The following is a 17,640-nucleotide window of genomic DNA, read 5'->3' as shown; positions in this document are numbered from 1 at the left end:
TCCTGGGCAGCCTGTGCCAGCCCCTCACCACACTCTCACTAAAGAAGTTTCTCCTCATGTCCAACCTAAACCTCCCCTGGCACAACTCAAACCCATTTCCTCTTGTCCTATCTCTGCTCACATGGAAGAAGAGACCAAGAGCAGCCTCACTCCAACCTCCTTTCAGGGAGCTGGAGAGAGCAATGAGGTCTCCCCTCAGCCTTCTCTTCTCCAGACTAAGCAACCCCAGCTCCCTCAGCTGCTCCTCATATGATGCCCTCCAAATCCCTAATAGCCTCATTGCTCTTTTCTGGACACCCCTCCAGCCCTTCAATGTCTTTGCTATGCTGTGGTGCCCAGAACTGAACCCAGCACTGAGTCCAGGGGCACCATCTCTTCCCTGCTCCTGCTGGTTTTGATTCAGGCCAGGATGCTGTCGGTCTTCTTGGCCGCTTTGGCACACTGCAGGCTCCTGTTCAGCTGGGTGTCCACCAGCACCCCCAGGTCCTTTTCCACCGAGCTGCTTTCCAGCCACTCTGCCCCAGGCCTGGAGCACTGCTTTGGGTTGTGGTGACCAAAGTGCATGACCCAACTCCTGGTCTTGTTAAACCTCATCCCAATGACCTCAGCCCATGGATTGAACCTGTCCAGACCCTTCTGCAGAGCTTTCCTCCCCTCAAGCAGATCAACACTGCTGCTCCATTTAGTGTGGTCTGCAAAGCTGCTGTGGGTGCTCTCCATGAAACGTACAGCTAGAGTCCCTGCAAATATACCCTACCAGCTGCTGCAGAGCTTGGTGCTTCCAGGCACTGACTGCACAAGAATCAGCTGGTGCTTACACATGCACATAACACTTACAAAGATGGCAATAAACTCACTCTTACTGCTCTAAGGACATTCAAGAGCCATTACAGATGAAATGAACCACAGAAAAATCACACTTTGCAGTTGACTTTTGTGCTTCATCACACCAGGGTCAGCTCACTCTCTTGCTTTCCTTACACTTTTGCAATGCTTGGGTTTTTGCACCTGTTTGATTCCACTCTTAGCATGGCAAACAGATAAACTTCCAAAAACACAAAGACATGATTTGTAAAATGCACCACACTGACACCAAAATCCAAATGCAGCCTGGAGAAGGAAATGCTCTGGGGGGACCTTAGAGATGCCTTCCAATAGCTGAAGGGATCCTGCAGGAAGGCTGCAGAGGGACTTGTCCTGAGGGTGTCTAAATACTGGACAAGGGAGAATGGTTTGAAGCTGAGGCAGAGCAGGGTTAAACTTCTTAGGAAGAAGTTCTTCAGTCTGAGGGTGGTGAGGCTCTGGAATAGGCTGCCCAGGGAGGTTGTGGCTGCCTCCTCCCTGGGGGTACTCAAGGCCAGGCTGGATGAGGCCTTGGGCAGCTGAGTCTAGTTGAGAGGGGTCCCTGCCCATGGTGGGGAGGCTGGAGAAGATGATCTCTGAGGTCCCTTCCAATGTGAGCCATTCTAGGATTCTATGATTCCATAATTCTAGGATTCTGTGAACATGGATCCTGCTCCCGTAACAGTTTAGAAAAGGTTTTGCATAACTGCCTTAGAAGGCAACAAACCAGTGCAGCATTCCCTAGTGAATTTGACATACATCCAAAGGCTGCTTTTAGTTTGTGCATTTCACACCCTGCTAAAGCAAAGCTGTAGGTGTGCAGCATGAGAAAGAGACTTTGGCCTTTTGCATCAAGCCCCTTTCTTGAAAGTGATGTTGGATAGGAAAAAGGCAACATGACAGCAGATTCACAGGAGTTGTGCACTTACCAGAGTTAGGGCAGTAGTCTGTGTACTGTGGAATCTGGATGGTAAAGGCCACCAAATCTGGAGCTAGGAGGGATTCTGGCTTTCTGCTCTCGTTGAGCCATTTACTGCTGTGTAAGTCTCTGGTGTCAGATGGGCCTTGAATTAAAGGAATCAGCCTCTCTTTTCCACCATCACCTAAGGTGAAGATTAGACCCTTTACAGCTTTTACTGAACAAGGTAAATTTTCAACACAAACATTCACTGGTCCAAAGAGCACACTTATTAACAGTGTAAGTACAGAACTGAAAGAAGACATTGAAAGAGCAACCTCACATAAACTACTAAACAGCTTCCTTAATGCCATCTTGTAAATGCCTTTACATCCAGGAGGACTTCAAATGAAGTAATCAATTATCTTTAAGATAGTCATTTCCATCCCCACCTTATAAAATAATATCATTTAATACCATAGTGGCCTCAACATCAGAATGACCTGGATTTACATACACTACATGGGCTGTTGACACGAGCTGCCTTCTGAAAAGGTCACAGGCACTGATTGCAAAAGCTCCTTCATGCTCTCAAAAAAAGTCTGTTACAGAAATTTAAAAGCAATTTATCACAGAGCCCTCAGAAACTTCCCAAGTGAAACACCCACTTCTGCCATTAATGGAAAACGAGACATGAAACAATAAACACATCAACATTAGGTCAAAAGGAAAGCAAAATGCAAACAGCCTGTGTCATAGGAAAATGCAGAATTTAGTCCAGCTTCTTCAGTGCTTTTAGGTTTATATTTGTCTCATGGAAAAAAACCCAATCTTTTTATTCAGTGTAAAACTGAACTGTGCTGAGGCCAGAATGGATCATCCTGGGGCCAGAATGGACCATCCTGGCACACTCAGAACAATAACAATAAACCCTCCCCAAAACAGAATACCCAAACCCCCTGATTCATAGGAACAATGAGTAAATTCTTGTTTCAGTAACTCTCCTTGTAAAAGGCAAGGCCAATTCTCCTCTACAGGCAATAAAGTTTTACATGGTCCAGCTGCACATACCTGGGGCTTTGGCACAAATTTTTATGGATCCCACGGTCCCAGAGGCGCATTTGACCAACGATGTGCCGCAGTACTTCAATTCAACATTCTGGATTGAACCCTCCAGAGTTGGCAGGGGATTCTTAGATTTCACACCTAATAAAAGAAAACTGCAAATGTACTAGCCTGTTGAATTTAAATATTTTTATATTCCTTCACCGAGGCATTTAAATTTAATTAGACTTTAATTATCTGCCTTAGATGTTCCCTCCTCCTGCTGGTGAAGTCACAGCTTCGAAATGGAACTGAGAGAGTGCTGCAGGTTGGCATTTTCATACGAAGTGGGGCATGAAAACACCAACAGCCAGGGTGAGGGAAGCAACACAGACACAGTGAGGGGAAACACACAAGGCCACTGTGACACTGGGATAATAACTATCTATACACGCAAGTACATGCACTTTTGTTTGCAGGTTATAGGTGCCTGCCTCAACTCTTCTCTTTCAGGTCTCCATATGATCCTTTCCTTGCAGCATCTTAAAATGCCCAAGTGTTTCCAGCTTACACTTAGACACCACCATTTTTCCTCAGTGGCAATGTAAAGCTTCACATCCCCACAGCCACAAAGCTCAGAAGGCCAGTGGCACGCTTGCCATTTTCCAGAGGAAGCTGGAGTTCAAACCTTGCCTGAGGTCACAAGTGGAAATGTTTTGGTGGTCTTTCCTCTGCCCCCCATTGGTGCACACCAGCAAACTACCACACTGGTTGAAAGAAACTGGTGCTGTTGGCAGGCATTTCTGAAGAGCTGCCTAGAACCACAGCAACAGCAGCAGGGGATCATACGAATCAGGAGTGAGGTATGTTGGCAGGACTGGAAGGCAGCCCCCAAAACAGCCCCAGAGCAGGGATGGAGGAAGCCAGCCCCTCCTATTTGGTACAACTCTGCCTATCAGAAGAAAACACATAAATTTACTGGCAAATTAGAAATAAATAGTTTCAACACCTGTAACAAGTATGAAAGGAAAAACTAACAGAAGTCACCATTTTTAATGGGGTTTTTTTCCCCTTTGTGCAGAAGTGCCTTGGAATTTGTCAGTTAAAACTGGCAAGCAGCCTGTTAATTATGCAAACATTAGTGCAATTATGGCAATGTTTCCTCACATATGTAACAGAGGATTTGATCCAAAGTCCATCATTATGCAAGGAAAGTATTAGGGAACATCAGGTACAAAAAACCCCTATTTTAAAGCATTTTGATATGTGTTTCAAGACAGTCATAGAGAGCTGAACACAGTACAGAGGCTTCATAGATTCTCTACAGAATGAACCCATTTGGGTTTTGCACTCTCTCTTGAAGACTTAAACCCAAGAATCAAAAAAAGTCACAGAATCACAGAATGCCAGGGGTTGGAAGGGTCCTGCAGAGATCATCCAGCCCAGCCCCTCTGCCAGAGCAGAAGCACCTCGGGCAGGCCACACAGGAATGCATCCAGGTTCTCTCCAAAGGAGGAGACTCCACAACCTCGCTGGGCAGCCAGCTCCAGGGCTGTCCTCTCATGTTGAGGTGGAACCTCCTGTGTTCCAGCTTGCACCCTGTTGTTCCTTGTCCTATCACTGGCAGCATCCAAAAGAGGCCATCACCTTCATCCTGACACCCACACCTCAGATATTTATAGACATTGATCAGATCCCCTCTCAGCCTTCTCTTCTCCCAGACCAAACAGCCCCAGGGCTCTCAGTCATTCTTCAGAGCAGAGTCCCCCAGTCATCCTCATGGCTCTCCATTGGACTCTCTCCAGCAGTTCCCTGTCTCTCTTGAACTGGGGAGCCCAAAACTGGGCACAGTATTCCTGGTGAGGTCTCACCAGAGTAGAGGGGCAGGAGAACCTCCCCAGCCCTGCTGGTCACACTTTCCTTGATGCACCCCAGGATACCATTGGCCCTCCTGGCCACAGGGACACTTTGTTGTCCCATGCAGAACTTGCTGTCCACCAGGACTCCAAGGTCTTTCTCCATGGAGCTGCCTTCCAGCAGGACAATCCCAGTCTGTGCTGGTGCCTGGTGCTGTTCCTTCCCAGATGCAGGACTCTACACTTCCTACTGAACTTCATGAGGTCCTCCTTTGCCCAGCTCTCCACCCTGTCCAAATCTCCTTGTATGGCAGCACAGCCTGACAGGGTGTCATGTCAGCCACCTCCCCACCCCACCCCCTCAGTTTGGTATTATCAATGAACTTGCTGAGGGTCCAGGTAACTGATCTTTAATATCTAGTCATAATCTTTAAGAGGTATTAACTAGTTAGGAAAAAATCCTTAAAAAAAAAATAGTATGAAACAGAAATTTTTGGATTCAATTTGGTAATTATGCTTCCAGTTCATGAACACTGAAGTGGTTTTGGTGCTGCACATAAAAACCATTTGGTAATTAGACTTCTTGGCATAGATTCAGTCAAGTTTTGTTCTGGCAAGACATTAAACTAACCCTCGAATCCCAAGTACTTCCCAAGGTAGGAAAAGAGAAGCAGCAGCACAGGGCTGCCATGTGAAAGCAGGTTGCACATTCTGTGCATATTTTCTTATCACAACTGAACCTGTTTCCTGTGTTGGAGGCATGTTCAGCCTTTTCCTCATTTGTGGCTCAGGAAGGCTGCAGGCTCAAAGAATGCTCACTGCAACCCATCTGTGTGCCTGCCACTGCAACACCCCATCAGCTCTCAGCCTGAAAGATCAGCTACTGATCACACACCCTCATTCCTAGTCTTGCCTGGGGTAAGCCTCTTTTAAAGCTGAAAATCCCCTTTGATCTAAGGTGTGGTATCAGACACCACACATGAATTTGCCAAAAGCAGATAGGGTATCTGTAGGCATTTCCTAGCCCTGGCTCTGCCTTCTCCTGCTTCCTATGGACTTCTGCAAACAGAGGCCACAGTGTTTAAAAAGAGCAGACAGACACAGTCTATTTCTCCAGGTCTTCTGCCAATTCAGTCCCAAAGAATATAAAATACTGTTAAAAGCCAAGGTTACAACCACAGGAAAACAAATCCTAGTTCATAATTTGACCTCTGTCTTTTCAGTCTTCTGAAAGCTGGTAGCTTCTTGCTAGTTCCATCTATCAGCCACTCTTTTATGCCTCAAAATCCAAGGTGTGCTGTCAGATCCATCTCTCTCACTTCACTATGGAAGATTATGTGCTTCTCAACTGAAATCATTTCCACCATGGAGTCCATTTTAGATTCATGCAGCTTGTCCCAAGTCTCTGCAGTCCCTGACATTCTAAGTACAAGCAGGAGGGAATCAGCTACCTAGAAAATCAAACCTGTGACCTGCCTTTAGATCAGCTCAGGATTTCTGCTAATGACTCCACCAATGTTATCATTCACTTCATTTAAAACCAGGTTTTAAAAGTTGCCTAATCAGTCATTTCCCCAGTAGCCTCCACATCTTTCACTAATCCTTTTGTAACAAGGTCAGCATGCAATGATTAATGGAGGAGCCCCAAGTGACAAAATCTGAACTGAGCAATAGAAAAGACAGGAACCCAGCAGAAGATTCTGAGGACTGTGAAATACAATCACTAATTCTTTAGTAAAAGAGATGCAAAATATGGAAGAGTAAACAAATAAACCAAGGCTAAAACTTCCAGAATTAGTTCCACATTGATTCTCCCCACATTTAGGTAATGGGCTCAGAAGGGAAAATTGCCATTTTTAAAGCATTAAGAACCAATAAACCATGGGTTGGCAACATGCTAGAGTAGAAGCCCCTCATCTACATGGCAAAGTGATTTCAAACTCAGTAAAAACATCAATCCATGAATAAAAGCAAGGAGCTATGAAGCAAATGAAATAGCATTTAGGCCTAAGCCTTACGGGAAGTGTGACCGTTTGAGGCTGTCTCAACCCACCCCAGGGAAGCGAGAAACAAAGTCCAGTTCCTTGCAGAAATATATACTGAAGTTTGCCATGCCTAGCACAGAGCAGCCAGTAAACAAATCCAAGTGTAAGAGCAAGCTCATCTCTTCTGTGAGAATGGCAAGGTGGCAGTGGTCAGCACAGAGGATTGGAAAGGCTTTAGTGGCACTGCTCCTGCTGCTGTAAACGGGGATTCAGAAAGAGGGGAAGGATGGATTTTCCCTTCTGCTGTGTTTCAGATACCACTGGATCAGTTGAGACAAGTGGCAGCAGCCCAGGTTAATGCACTAAATTAACTTTTGTCTTCCAAGAGATGGCAGAAAAGCATCAGAGTCCAAGCTTCTAACTCTCAGAATGCACATCCTGTTAATCCTCACATCCAGACACTGTCAGCAGGCAAATGCTAACGTTTACAGAGATGCAAAGGCTTCCAGGATGTGGATAAACAAGGAAGGACTTGAGAAACTTCAAAAGTATTTTAAGTAAGATCCTGCCCAAGACAAAACCAGAGATGGAGAGAGGAAAGAGCTGACAGCTTGCACTCCAACTAACACATCCCATAGCTGGAAGTGTAAACTCATAATCGCTCGCTGCATCTGAGGTGAAGTTCAGCAGCTCACGCAGAATCTCTACACACAAAGTATATTAGAGCACATTTTCTCAATGCCATTTGCTAAGATGATCACAAAACCTCTGAACTGCATTTTCTAACCCAAGTTTTTCTGAAATCTAGGTCCAGCTTAATCCAAGCCCAGTTCAAATGTCTGCTCTTCAAAAGTGCTAAGCACAAGTTGCAAAGTATCTTAGGCTCTGGAATAAAGCTTGCATTTTACAACTCCTCTTTAGGTCAGAAGGTGCCCAGCAACAGAAAAAGGACAGCTACAGCTTTCTAGGACAGCAAATCACAGGATGAAAGAGCAAAGCCTTACAGGAAGCAGAGCTCATCTCAGATCTCATCGCCTTCGTGTTCAGCTGTGGAGCTCTGTGTCTCTAAGACACATCTATTTCAATAAGCTCTTTGGCAACCAAAGCCTGCTTTCCCAGGAGTTTGTACTCCCTTGCCTTTCAAAAGCCTCTCTCCCCAGAACAGCTGTAAACCTTAAAGTGCTATGTAACACACCTACTATGCAAGAGATGTGCAGTGCCATATCTCACCTGGACCTACACATGGTTGTGAGCTTCCCTGTAACACCTCTTGGTCACCTGCTCACTGTGAAAGAGCAAGAGAGTCCTGGAGAGAGTCCAATGGAGAGCTATGAGGATGATTGAGGGGTTTGAACACCTCTGCTATGAAGAAAGGCTAAGAGAGCTGGGGCGGTTTAGCCTGGAGAGGAGAAGGCTGAGAGGGGATCTGACCAATGAGGGGTGGGTGTCAGGAAGAAGGTGATGGTCTCTCTTGGGTGGTGCCCAGGGACAGGACAAGGAACAGTGGGCACAAGCCGGAACACAGGAGGTTCCACCTCAACATGAGGAGACATTTCTGTACTGTGAGGGCAACAGAACCCTGGAGCAGACTGCCCAGAGAGGTTGTGAGTTTCCTTCTCTGGAGACATCCAAAAACCCATCTGGATGTGCTCCTGTGTGGGCCTTCCCTGGGTGATCCTGCTCTGGCAGGGCAGTTGGACTCCATCTCTGGAGGTCCCTTCCAACCGTTACCACTCCGTGACTCTGACATTACATGGAGAAAGGCTAAGATGCACTACATCAAGTCTTAGATGTATCTATGTATCTTAAACAGATTCCTCAATTCTCCTTCTCAGGCTGCTTTAAAGAACAGAAAGGTGTGAAGCTGCCCCTTCACACGTAGTTTTCCACATGCATAGGTGACAAGACTTCACTTCCTTTAAGGATGAGTTTTGGTGCTAACTGGGGTATCATCCTTACTCAGCTGCAGTGCTGAGTGTATTGTGCTGCTCTTCTTCAAGGTATCACTGTGCTCCTCTCAGCCATTTCAAGACACATTCTTCAGGCTATAAACCTGGACCCACAATGCTTGAACAAAAATGTTTACCTTTGCTTTTAAACATTCTATACCCCTATTGAGGACTTAAGAGAGCAGCAGCACCTTTAGTGCCTGGAATGGCAGTTTCTTACACCAGGAGGATATTAACCTTTAATCCTTCAAATCATTACAGAAATGTTTGTAGAAATATTTTCAGCCTCTTTATCTGGTCACAGTGCTGGAAGTTAAGTCGTGTCTGTGCAAACCAATCATTTCACCAGCAGTTTTATATTTCTTTAAAGCCTCATATAAAAAGCACCTGCTTAAAGTGAGTAATGGAGTTTTATATTCCTTGCACTTAGGAGCAGCGTATGTAACCTATTCCGCTTTCCTCCCTCGTGGAACATATTTCAGCTTATATTGCACAGCACATTACCCATGTGGATAAAGACTCTCTGATCAGCAATTTGGACTCAGACAGCAACCTGCATGAATGCAGGGGTTTTTCCCCTCCTTAAATACAGTATCCACTTGATTCCCCTCCACAAATTAAAACCATCCTTTAAGGAAGGTGATCTCGCCTTCATGATGAAGAGGTGAAGCCCATACATGCTACCACCCTAACAATGCCAGGCTGCAAGCTACAGCACAGGCCCTACACAATCAACAAGCAATACACGTGCTGTCAGGGTTAGGAGAAAACAAGCTGACATAGAATCTTCCCTGGAAGAAAGAAGAAGAGATAACATATTAAAACCAAAACAAAAATCTATCTATCTAGAGAGAGACTAATTACCTGTGTCCATCATAAGAAGGACACAAAGTTGTTGGAGTGAGTCCAGAGAAGGCCAGAAAGAGGATCCAAGGGCTGGAGCACCTCTGCTGCGAGGGCAGGCTGAGGAAACTGGGGTTGTTCAGCCTCGAGAAGACTCTGGGGAAACCTTAGAGCTGCCTTCCAGTACCTGAAGGAGTCCTACAGGAAGGCTGCAGGGGGACTTTTCATGAGGGGGTCCTGAGACAGGACAAGGGGAAATGGTTTGAAGCTGAGGGAGAGCAGGGTTAGACTGGAGCTGAGGAATAAGTTCTTCAGTACCAGAGTCTGGAATAAGCTGCCCAGGAAGGTTGTGGCTGCCTCCTCCCTGGGGGGATGTTCTAAGCCTTGAGCAGCTTAGTCTAGTTGGGAGGTATCCCTGCTCATGGCAGGGAGGTTGGAGGAGATGGTCTCCGAGGTCCCTTCCAACCTGAGCCACTCTAGGATTCTCAGATATCATCATCCCTGGAAGAAAGAAGAATCTATAATCTTCCCTGGAAGGAAATGTTCATTAGCATGATTAATTTCTGAGAGATTAAAGAAAATCTTACTGCCTATGAAGACACAAAAAGAGAAGAAAATCCAAATGCAGGGGAAGTCCTGAAACAAGCAGGTATTAGGGACACAATTTAACCTTAGAATTAGCATTTGCCCCAAACCATGAAACAGGGCAGTGCTTCCTTACTACAGCTTATTAAAGCAAGTGCTTGGAACATGCTTCTTCATAGGTCAGAAATTTAAGGAATTCTTCAAGCTCAGCATATGGTTTCCCTGTGGAATTCTGTATTTTGACAGAAGTTTGCAACAGCCTAACAAGAGCATTCTTTAATTACAGCAAGGTTCATGTGGGACTCCAGTGTGTAACACAGGCAGGAGCTGCAAGAAGAACAAACTATTTGTAAGAAAGCTCCTGGGTTTCATTTTTAAAAGCAACAGTGAACTTTCATGGGTCAGATTAAAAATTGTAGTGAACAGTTCTGCATGATTAAGCAGAACTGCACAATTGCATTAATTGATTGATTTTCATAGGCATCACTACACTATGCACAGAAGTGGATTTCAGCACACTGCAACGTCCTCAGCAGACTGAGTTATCCCCTATGCAAAGGGCCCTATCTTCACAAATACCAGCTGCTACCTTCAAGTAGACACTCTTTGCATCTTCTGCCACCCATATATCTCTGTCTTGGTAAGCTTTAAATAACACAGAAAATAAATTTGCCAGAACAACTGAAATTAAGCATAGAATTACCTGTCAGTATTATCGCACCCAAGTACTTACTCACTGCGCTGAACAGGAAGAAGGGCTACATTACATTAGCTTGATTAGTACCTCATGGAATGCTGCAGAAGAAGTTGGGAGGTCAAGACAAGTTTACAAAGCCCATGAGAAGCAGTGGAAGGAACAGATATTCTGCAGGCAGACATTTGAAGAAGGAATATCTGTGACTGGGGAGTGCATTTTCTCCCTCTTACTGCCATTGGGTTAGTGCTACATGAAGCTTGTTTGCTACAAATTGTAACTCTGATTTACTTAGTGTAGTAAGTCGTGACCTATATACTCAATATTAAAACCTGGGGAAGACAGAGCTTTAAAGAAATCCTGAGGAACCTTCACAGTATCTTAGAATGACATCCAAAGGAGAATTTGAAAATAAATTAATAAGTCAATTTTTTCAGTCCAGAGGAATAGTAGGAGCTTATTCCCTTGACAGGGTTGCTCCTTTTGCCAGTCAGGCATCCTTACCCTAATTCCAAACCTGTATCACAGTATCACCAAGGTTGGAAGAGACCTCAAAGATCATCAAGTCCTACCTATCACCCAAGACCTCATGACTAGACCATGGCACTGAGCGCCACATCCAATCCCCTCTTGAACACCTCCAGGGATGGTGACTCCACCACCTCCCTGGGCAGCACATTCCAATGGCAAATAACTCTCTTGGTGAAGAACTTTCTCCTCACCTCACGCCTACACTTCCCCTGGCGCAGCTTGAGACTGTGTCCTCTTGTTCTGCTGCTGGTTGCCTGGGAGAAGAGACCAACTCCCTCCTGGCTACAACCTCCCTTCAGGGATTTGGAGAGAGCAAAAAGGTCTCCCCTGAGCCTCCTCTTCTCCAGGCTAAGCAACCCCAGCTCCCTCAGCCTCTCCTCACAGGGCTGTGCTCAAGGCCTCTCCCCAGCCTTGTTGCCCTTCTCTGGACATGTGCAAGTGTCTCGATGTCCTTCTTAAACTGAGGGCCCCAGAACTGGACACAGCACTCAAGGTGTGGCCTAACCAGTGCTGAGTCCAGGGGCACAGTGACTTCCCCGCTCATTCAGGCTTAGCTGCTAAAAGCAGGCTCTGTGGCCGCCAGTCGCATGCTTTTCAACAGAAGGATGTAAGCTTATTTAGCGAGCTGTTTTTCCCTTTCATCTTATCTCCAGTTTCGGTGTAGATTTATAATGCTCATTGTTCCCAATTTTAACAAATCACCTAATGGCAGAAAGGAAAACACCTTAACCTCAGAATTATTTGCAGTTGTAGAAATCCCTTTTGTCTGGCCCGTGCAAGGCCTGCACTCTGTTTGAAACACAGATTGTCTGTCTTTTGTCTGACAGCCACCAAGCTGCACAAATTACTTTCTGCCTGTTCACCTGTTTGCAGCTGTGTCTGTACGCTAAGGATCCCGCAGTCTGACTGGAGCAGCCACTCCAGGATTGATGACATGTGCTGCTGATAAACTGAGCAATTTGAAGAAATTACTGCCTGAACTTATTGAAAGACATCTGTGCCTGAGCTGAGAACTAGAAGCCTTCAATTGTGTGTTTGCAACCTGCAGCGGCGGCGAGCCGTTTGAAGTGATATCCTTCCATCAGAGCTGGCCCTGCCACAAAATCACTACACCATCTTTGCAACATATTTCCTCCCACAGCGAGAGAATTCTGCTCTCATGGTCTCAAATATACTTCCCAAATCGAGGATATTACAACAGTTAAGACTCCCTGTACCCATACAGCAGAACTAAGCTGAAGCGTTTCCACTTGGCACTCAGGTTTGGCATTCTGCGTTGCGTCCCAGCCAGCCCTGCTCTCTAGACTGGTTCTCAGCAGTACCAGCAGCTCACAGCCACACTCACCCTTTTGTTAGCCAACAGGACACAGCTTTGCAGTATTACAGCCTGGCTCTTCCTTCTACTTGCAGTAATTCATTGCCTCTTTGGCTAACTAATATTCATCAACGCCTGAAATTTCTGCTGTAGAATGTAGTAATCATGGAACTGTAGTTCTGGACAGTGTTTGAGCTTCTGGGGGACATTTGCAGACATGAATTTTAAGCTCATGAAGCCCCAGACTGCTGTCCCAAGCCGAGTGTCTGCAATTCTTTTGGTTCAAAAAAAGCCCTACCAGACAGGTGTGCTGTGTGAGGTGGCCAGACACTGCTACATTTTATTTAGCTACTCATTGCTAAACTCTGCAGGGTATTCAGCAAAATTAATTCCTGGGTCTCTTGAGATGCATTCCATGGTGGAACGCTTCAGCGTGGTTCACCTTTTCTTTGCTCCTACAGATTAACCATAGATGTGTTTCTCCAAGTGTACCTTGTGACAGAGTAAGCCAAAGAAGAATTCTACAGATCCCCAAATGTTTTAGTAGCCCAGAATAAACACCAAATTAAAAATGACACTAAAGTTGCTATCTGTGCTATTTGCCAGTTTTAGCAAATGGAATGAATGCTTCCATTTTAGTTGCACAGAATCCCCAAATTGCTCAGCTTGGGAAAGACTTCAGAGATCACCTACTCCAACCTCCCTACCTCTCAGCTAGACTGAGCAGCTCAAGGCCTCATCCAACCTGGCCTTCAATACCCCAAGGAGGAGGCAGCCACAGCCTCCCTGGGCATCCTATTTGAGCGTCTCAGCACCCTCAGACTGAAGAACTTCTTCCTAAGCTCCAGCCTAACCCTGCTCTCCCTCAGCTTCAAACCATTGCCCTTCCTGTAGGATCCTTGGATCCTTTCAGGTCCTGGAAGGCAGCTCGAAGGTCCTTCCCAGAGTCCTCTCTTCTCCATGCTGAACAAATCCCAGGTCCCTCAGCCTATCCACACAGCAGAGAAGCGCCAGCCCAGTTCAAGTGTTTGAAGGCAAACAGTATCTTTAGAAGTACCTTCACCACCAAGGCCTACCCACAGTGACAACCATTTTCAAAGCACGTATTAAATTTGATGAAAAAAACATCACCATGCTTAAACACAATGGAAAACAGGAAAGCAAAGCTTCCAAGTTAAGTAGCTCTATAAACTGGGCTTGCACATTTCAGAACCCATAAACTGGATTCAACACAGATCTGAAGAGACCTCCTGGACAAAAGGAACTACGGTGCAGCGTACGCGCATCCAATAAATCAAGTCCTGATTACGTCCAGCTAATAACTACACATCACTAACAATAAAGCCCTTAAGATAGCAGTCAGCTAACTAAACACAGTAGGTTTTTATCTTTACCCCCTGTGCACATTGTGAGTTCAAGCATTTTTAATGTCAGCTCTCATTTTAAAAGCCCTAAGTCGTGAGAACATTCTTCCGCGCCACTTCGTAACTCCGACACCGAGTATGTATAAAAAGATTAGCCTTTATTTGGTATAAAATCAGTTGGCAGTTTTACATCTGTGCAATGCAACATAAATACCCCAGCTGGCATCTCAAGCTCACACACACATATGGACTTCAAAACAGAAACTTCCTTATTTGCAGCACTGCCAGGGTAATTTTGTATACTCTGCATACTACAGCTATTTGTCAGGCCCCTGCAGGTGTGCACCGCACATAAACACACAGCTGTAGCCGAGCAAGCCAAGTGTTCCATCAAACACATAAAGGGAGACCTCAGCAGCTGGATTAGTCATCCCTGCAACAGGTCCAGGGAGAACAATATGGGTTAGTATTTTTGGAAAAGCATGGATGGTGAATTTATGATTATGCTGGCCTTACCAAATAACTGCTGGATTGTGTCATTTTTATGCAACGTCTACTTATTAAAGCAGGGTTTTGGGTTTTTTTTTGTTCAAATGGCTGGGGCAGGCCGAATATTTTGGAGTTTTTAATATAAACAATAAGGTAGTTTATGGATAAAATAGTTTATTAAGTGCAAAATGTTAAAAGGTTTTCATGCTAGTGGTCGGTTTTTGACAGATGTTACAATTATTTGCATTGGCTTGAACAGACAAATCGCTGGAATCAATTAGAGTTAGGATATCAAAGTTTCTTACTCGCTCTGTATTACTCTCAGTCATCTTTACAGAGCATTGCTTTGCCTCTGTGTTTTCCCCTGACTGCTTAGATCCCTCCTTGTTTAAAATATGTGTTTAATGCTTTTAAAAAAAAACCCCTAAAACATAAAAATAAAATTGCTCTCTCACAACTCCTTGGAAGACCCCCAGCAGCCACCGAATTTCATGGTGCTCATATGGATGTTAAAAGCATTTTAATCAAGCAGAAAAAGCAGTAAGCCTAATTGTATGCAAGCCTCCTTTAAGGAACTTCATGTGTCACAAGCAAGAATAAAAACACTCAGTAAGGAAATGAACAAAACATTGGAAACAATTTGCCACCTATTCATCCACGGGGTTCTGTGTAGGGGATGTATTCTAGGGCTTAGAAACTGCCTCAGAGAAGAGGAGAGCATACAAAGGCCATGAAGAGCAACCCTAGGTGCATTTCGGCCATTAAACTTTGAGTTCAGCAATAAGTATTTTCCCAGCTCATCCACACAGCTCTCTTTTCTGAAGAGGAAATATTTACATACTCATAGATCCATAGAATGGTTTGGGTTGGAAGGGACCTTAAAGATCATCTAGTTCCAAACCCCCCTGCCATGGGCAGGGACACCTTCCACCAGCCCAGGCTGCAAAAGGCCTCATCCAGCCTGGCCCTTCAACACCTCCAGGGAGGGGGCATCCACAACCTCCCTGGGCAACCTGTTCCAGTGTCTCCCCACCCTCACTCTAAAGAATTTCTTCCTCATCTCCAGTCACCTTCTTAAACACAACCTAATGACATTTCAAGACCATGTATCTGTCATCCATCAGGAACATGTGTGCAGCTCTGGGGCCCCCAACATGAGAGAGATGGACTTGCTGAAGCAGGTCCAGAGCAGGGCCAAGACTATCAGAGGGCAGGAGCACCTCTGCTATGAAGACAGGCTGGAGGAATTGGGGCTGTTCAGCCAGAAGAAAAGAAGGCTCCAAGGAGACCTTAGAGCTACATTTCAATATCTGAAAGGACCTACAGGAAGGCTGAGGAGGGACTGTTTAGAAGGGCTTGTAGAGACAGGATGAGGGGCAATGGTTTGAAACTGGAGCAGGGCAGACTTAGGTTGGACATCAGGAGAAAGTTCTGCACAATGATAGTGGTGAAATACTGGAACAGGCTGCCCAGTTGAGGCCCCATCCCTGGAGACATTGAAGACCAGACTGGATTTGGCCCTGGGCAGCCTGATCTAGTTGGAGGGGTCTCTGGTGATTGCAGGGGACTTGGACAAGAGGACCTTTGAGAGTCCCTTCCAACCCAATGCAATCTGAAGCTGTGAAGGAATATCACTACTGGTGTCAGCAAGGTACATAAAGGTTACATAAACATTATAACAATGTAAGATCTAATCACTGGAGTTACTGACAGGTACCTAACAATCACACAGTGATCTCCTCACGTGGTACAAAGGCAGCTGCTCTTTTAATCCCAAAAGGTTGCAGTAAATGCTGAAAAAGCAGATGTGGCACTAGAGAGATGAGCAATACTCAGCCATCCTCAGTATGAGAACCACCAATACATGTGAAACAAAATTATAAAGAAACCCTACAGAACAAAACATGGGTATTCAGGAGAGAGGGGAAATGGAAATAGTAAAGCTAATGATTCCCCTCATGCAAAAAAGTCTTTCTGAATCAGAACAGAAAATCTGTCATTTCAGGGATACTCACCCTGGATCCACAGCCTACAAAAAGGAAACCTGTATAAAGCTTTAGCCAAGGAATTACCCTGTCCTGGAACACTGAAGACAGAGTCCACATCAAAGATGCAAGAACAAATTGAATAGGACAGAAGAGATTGCTGGGTTGATGGCAAAGTTATTAAGACTTAATGGCAAATTATACCACTGACAAACATCATATTCAAAAGAAGAAAAGAATTTATTAACATGAACTACCATCATAAAAGAGCTCCTTAAAAAAAATGAGTGAGCTCTGCTTCAGAAAAGCCTAAAACATCTTCCTTGAAAAACAGCTGAAGAAGATCACTTTGTTATGGAGCAGAAGAAAGAGATGTCCGTAAAGCAAGGCTGTGTCATTGCAAACTGTGAGTTCCCCTGGCAACACCCTGCATTGTCAGGCAATCTGTACCAAACTGTCCCTGTGAATATTACACACAATTTCAGAAGAGCAATTAGTAGTTTTAAGTGTTAACCAATACTGTGCAGTAAACCATAACAGAAATTAAAGCAGGGGAAAGAGTGAGCGAGCAGAAGGGTGAGGAATATTGGTTTTCCCTGGGAAGTACAGAGATGCAATGGATTATACATGAATCTATCAGCCAGAAATGTGCCTTCTAATCCTGGTTTGGGCAGGTATTTCCTGCCTGACCCTAAGAAAAACATTCAGCTTCTGGGCATTTCTCCCTAGAGAAACAGGAGGTCTTACAGGGGCATTATTCATCAGAGAGGGGAGGGCTCACGATCTGAAACAGTTCTAACAATTTCATACTAATTAATCACTGCTCAATTAGCACAGAACTATTACACAATGTTGCTCTTATATACGTAGATCTACAAGAAGTTTTCTGCTTCTACACAGAAATGATCCTAAACTTGCTGCTCTCCGACAATCCTCTGGATGAATTGCATGCCATGGTAATTGCTGTGGCCTTTCTAGAAGCCAAGCTTCCACATCACCTATGGCAACGATGGACCCAGACACACCTTCTACCAAGACTCTACCAAGACCATCATCACATTTTGGTAGGAATGCACAGTGCTCAAGTACCCATTACTAAGGGTAGGGAGTGGATTGCCCCAGTAAGAGACAGAAGACAAGGAGAGCCATGAACACACCCATAACACTAGGGCTCCACAATAGTGAAAGCCCTGCAGAAGCCAGCAGAATAACAGGACCTACTTCCCTGAACAAACTAAATATGGAACTTGTCTTGGTCT

At 45.1% G+C, this 17,640-nt stretch overlaps 1 protein-coding gene across 1 annotated transcript in view; it reads right to left on the bottom strand.

Moving 5' to 3' along the window:
* The window catches only part of VPS13B (vacuolar protein sorting 13 homolog B), a 327,037-nt gene that overhangs the window by 235,347 nt on the left and 74,050 nt on the right, over positions 1-17,640 (bottom strand). Inside the window, exons 17-18 of the mRNA XM_054167231.1 lie at positions 2,813-2,947; positions 1,773-1,946 (exon numbers count right to left, since the gene is read on the bottom strand). Coding sequence (XP_054023206.1) covers positions 1,773-1,946; positions 2,813-2,947 — 309 coding nt within the window. The remainder of the gene's footprint in view (positions 1-1,772; positions 1,947-2,812; positions 2,948-17,640) is intronic.

Source organism: Dryobates pubescens, chromosome 14, assembly GCF_014839835.1.
Source record: "Dryobates pubescens isolate bDryPub1 chromosome 14, bDryPub1.pri, whole genome shotgun sequence".
NCBI lineage: Eukaryota > Metazoa > Chordata > Aves > Piciformes > Picidae > Dryobates > Dryobates pubescens.
The sequence above is the reverse complement of the archived record's forward strand: the minus strand, read 5'-3'. Positions and strand labels throughout refer to the sequence as shown.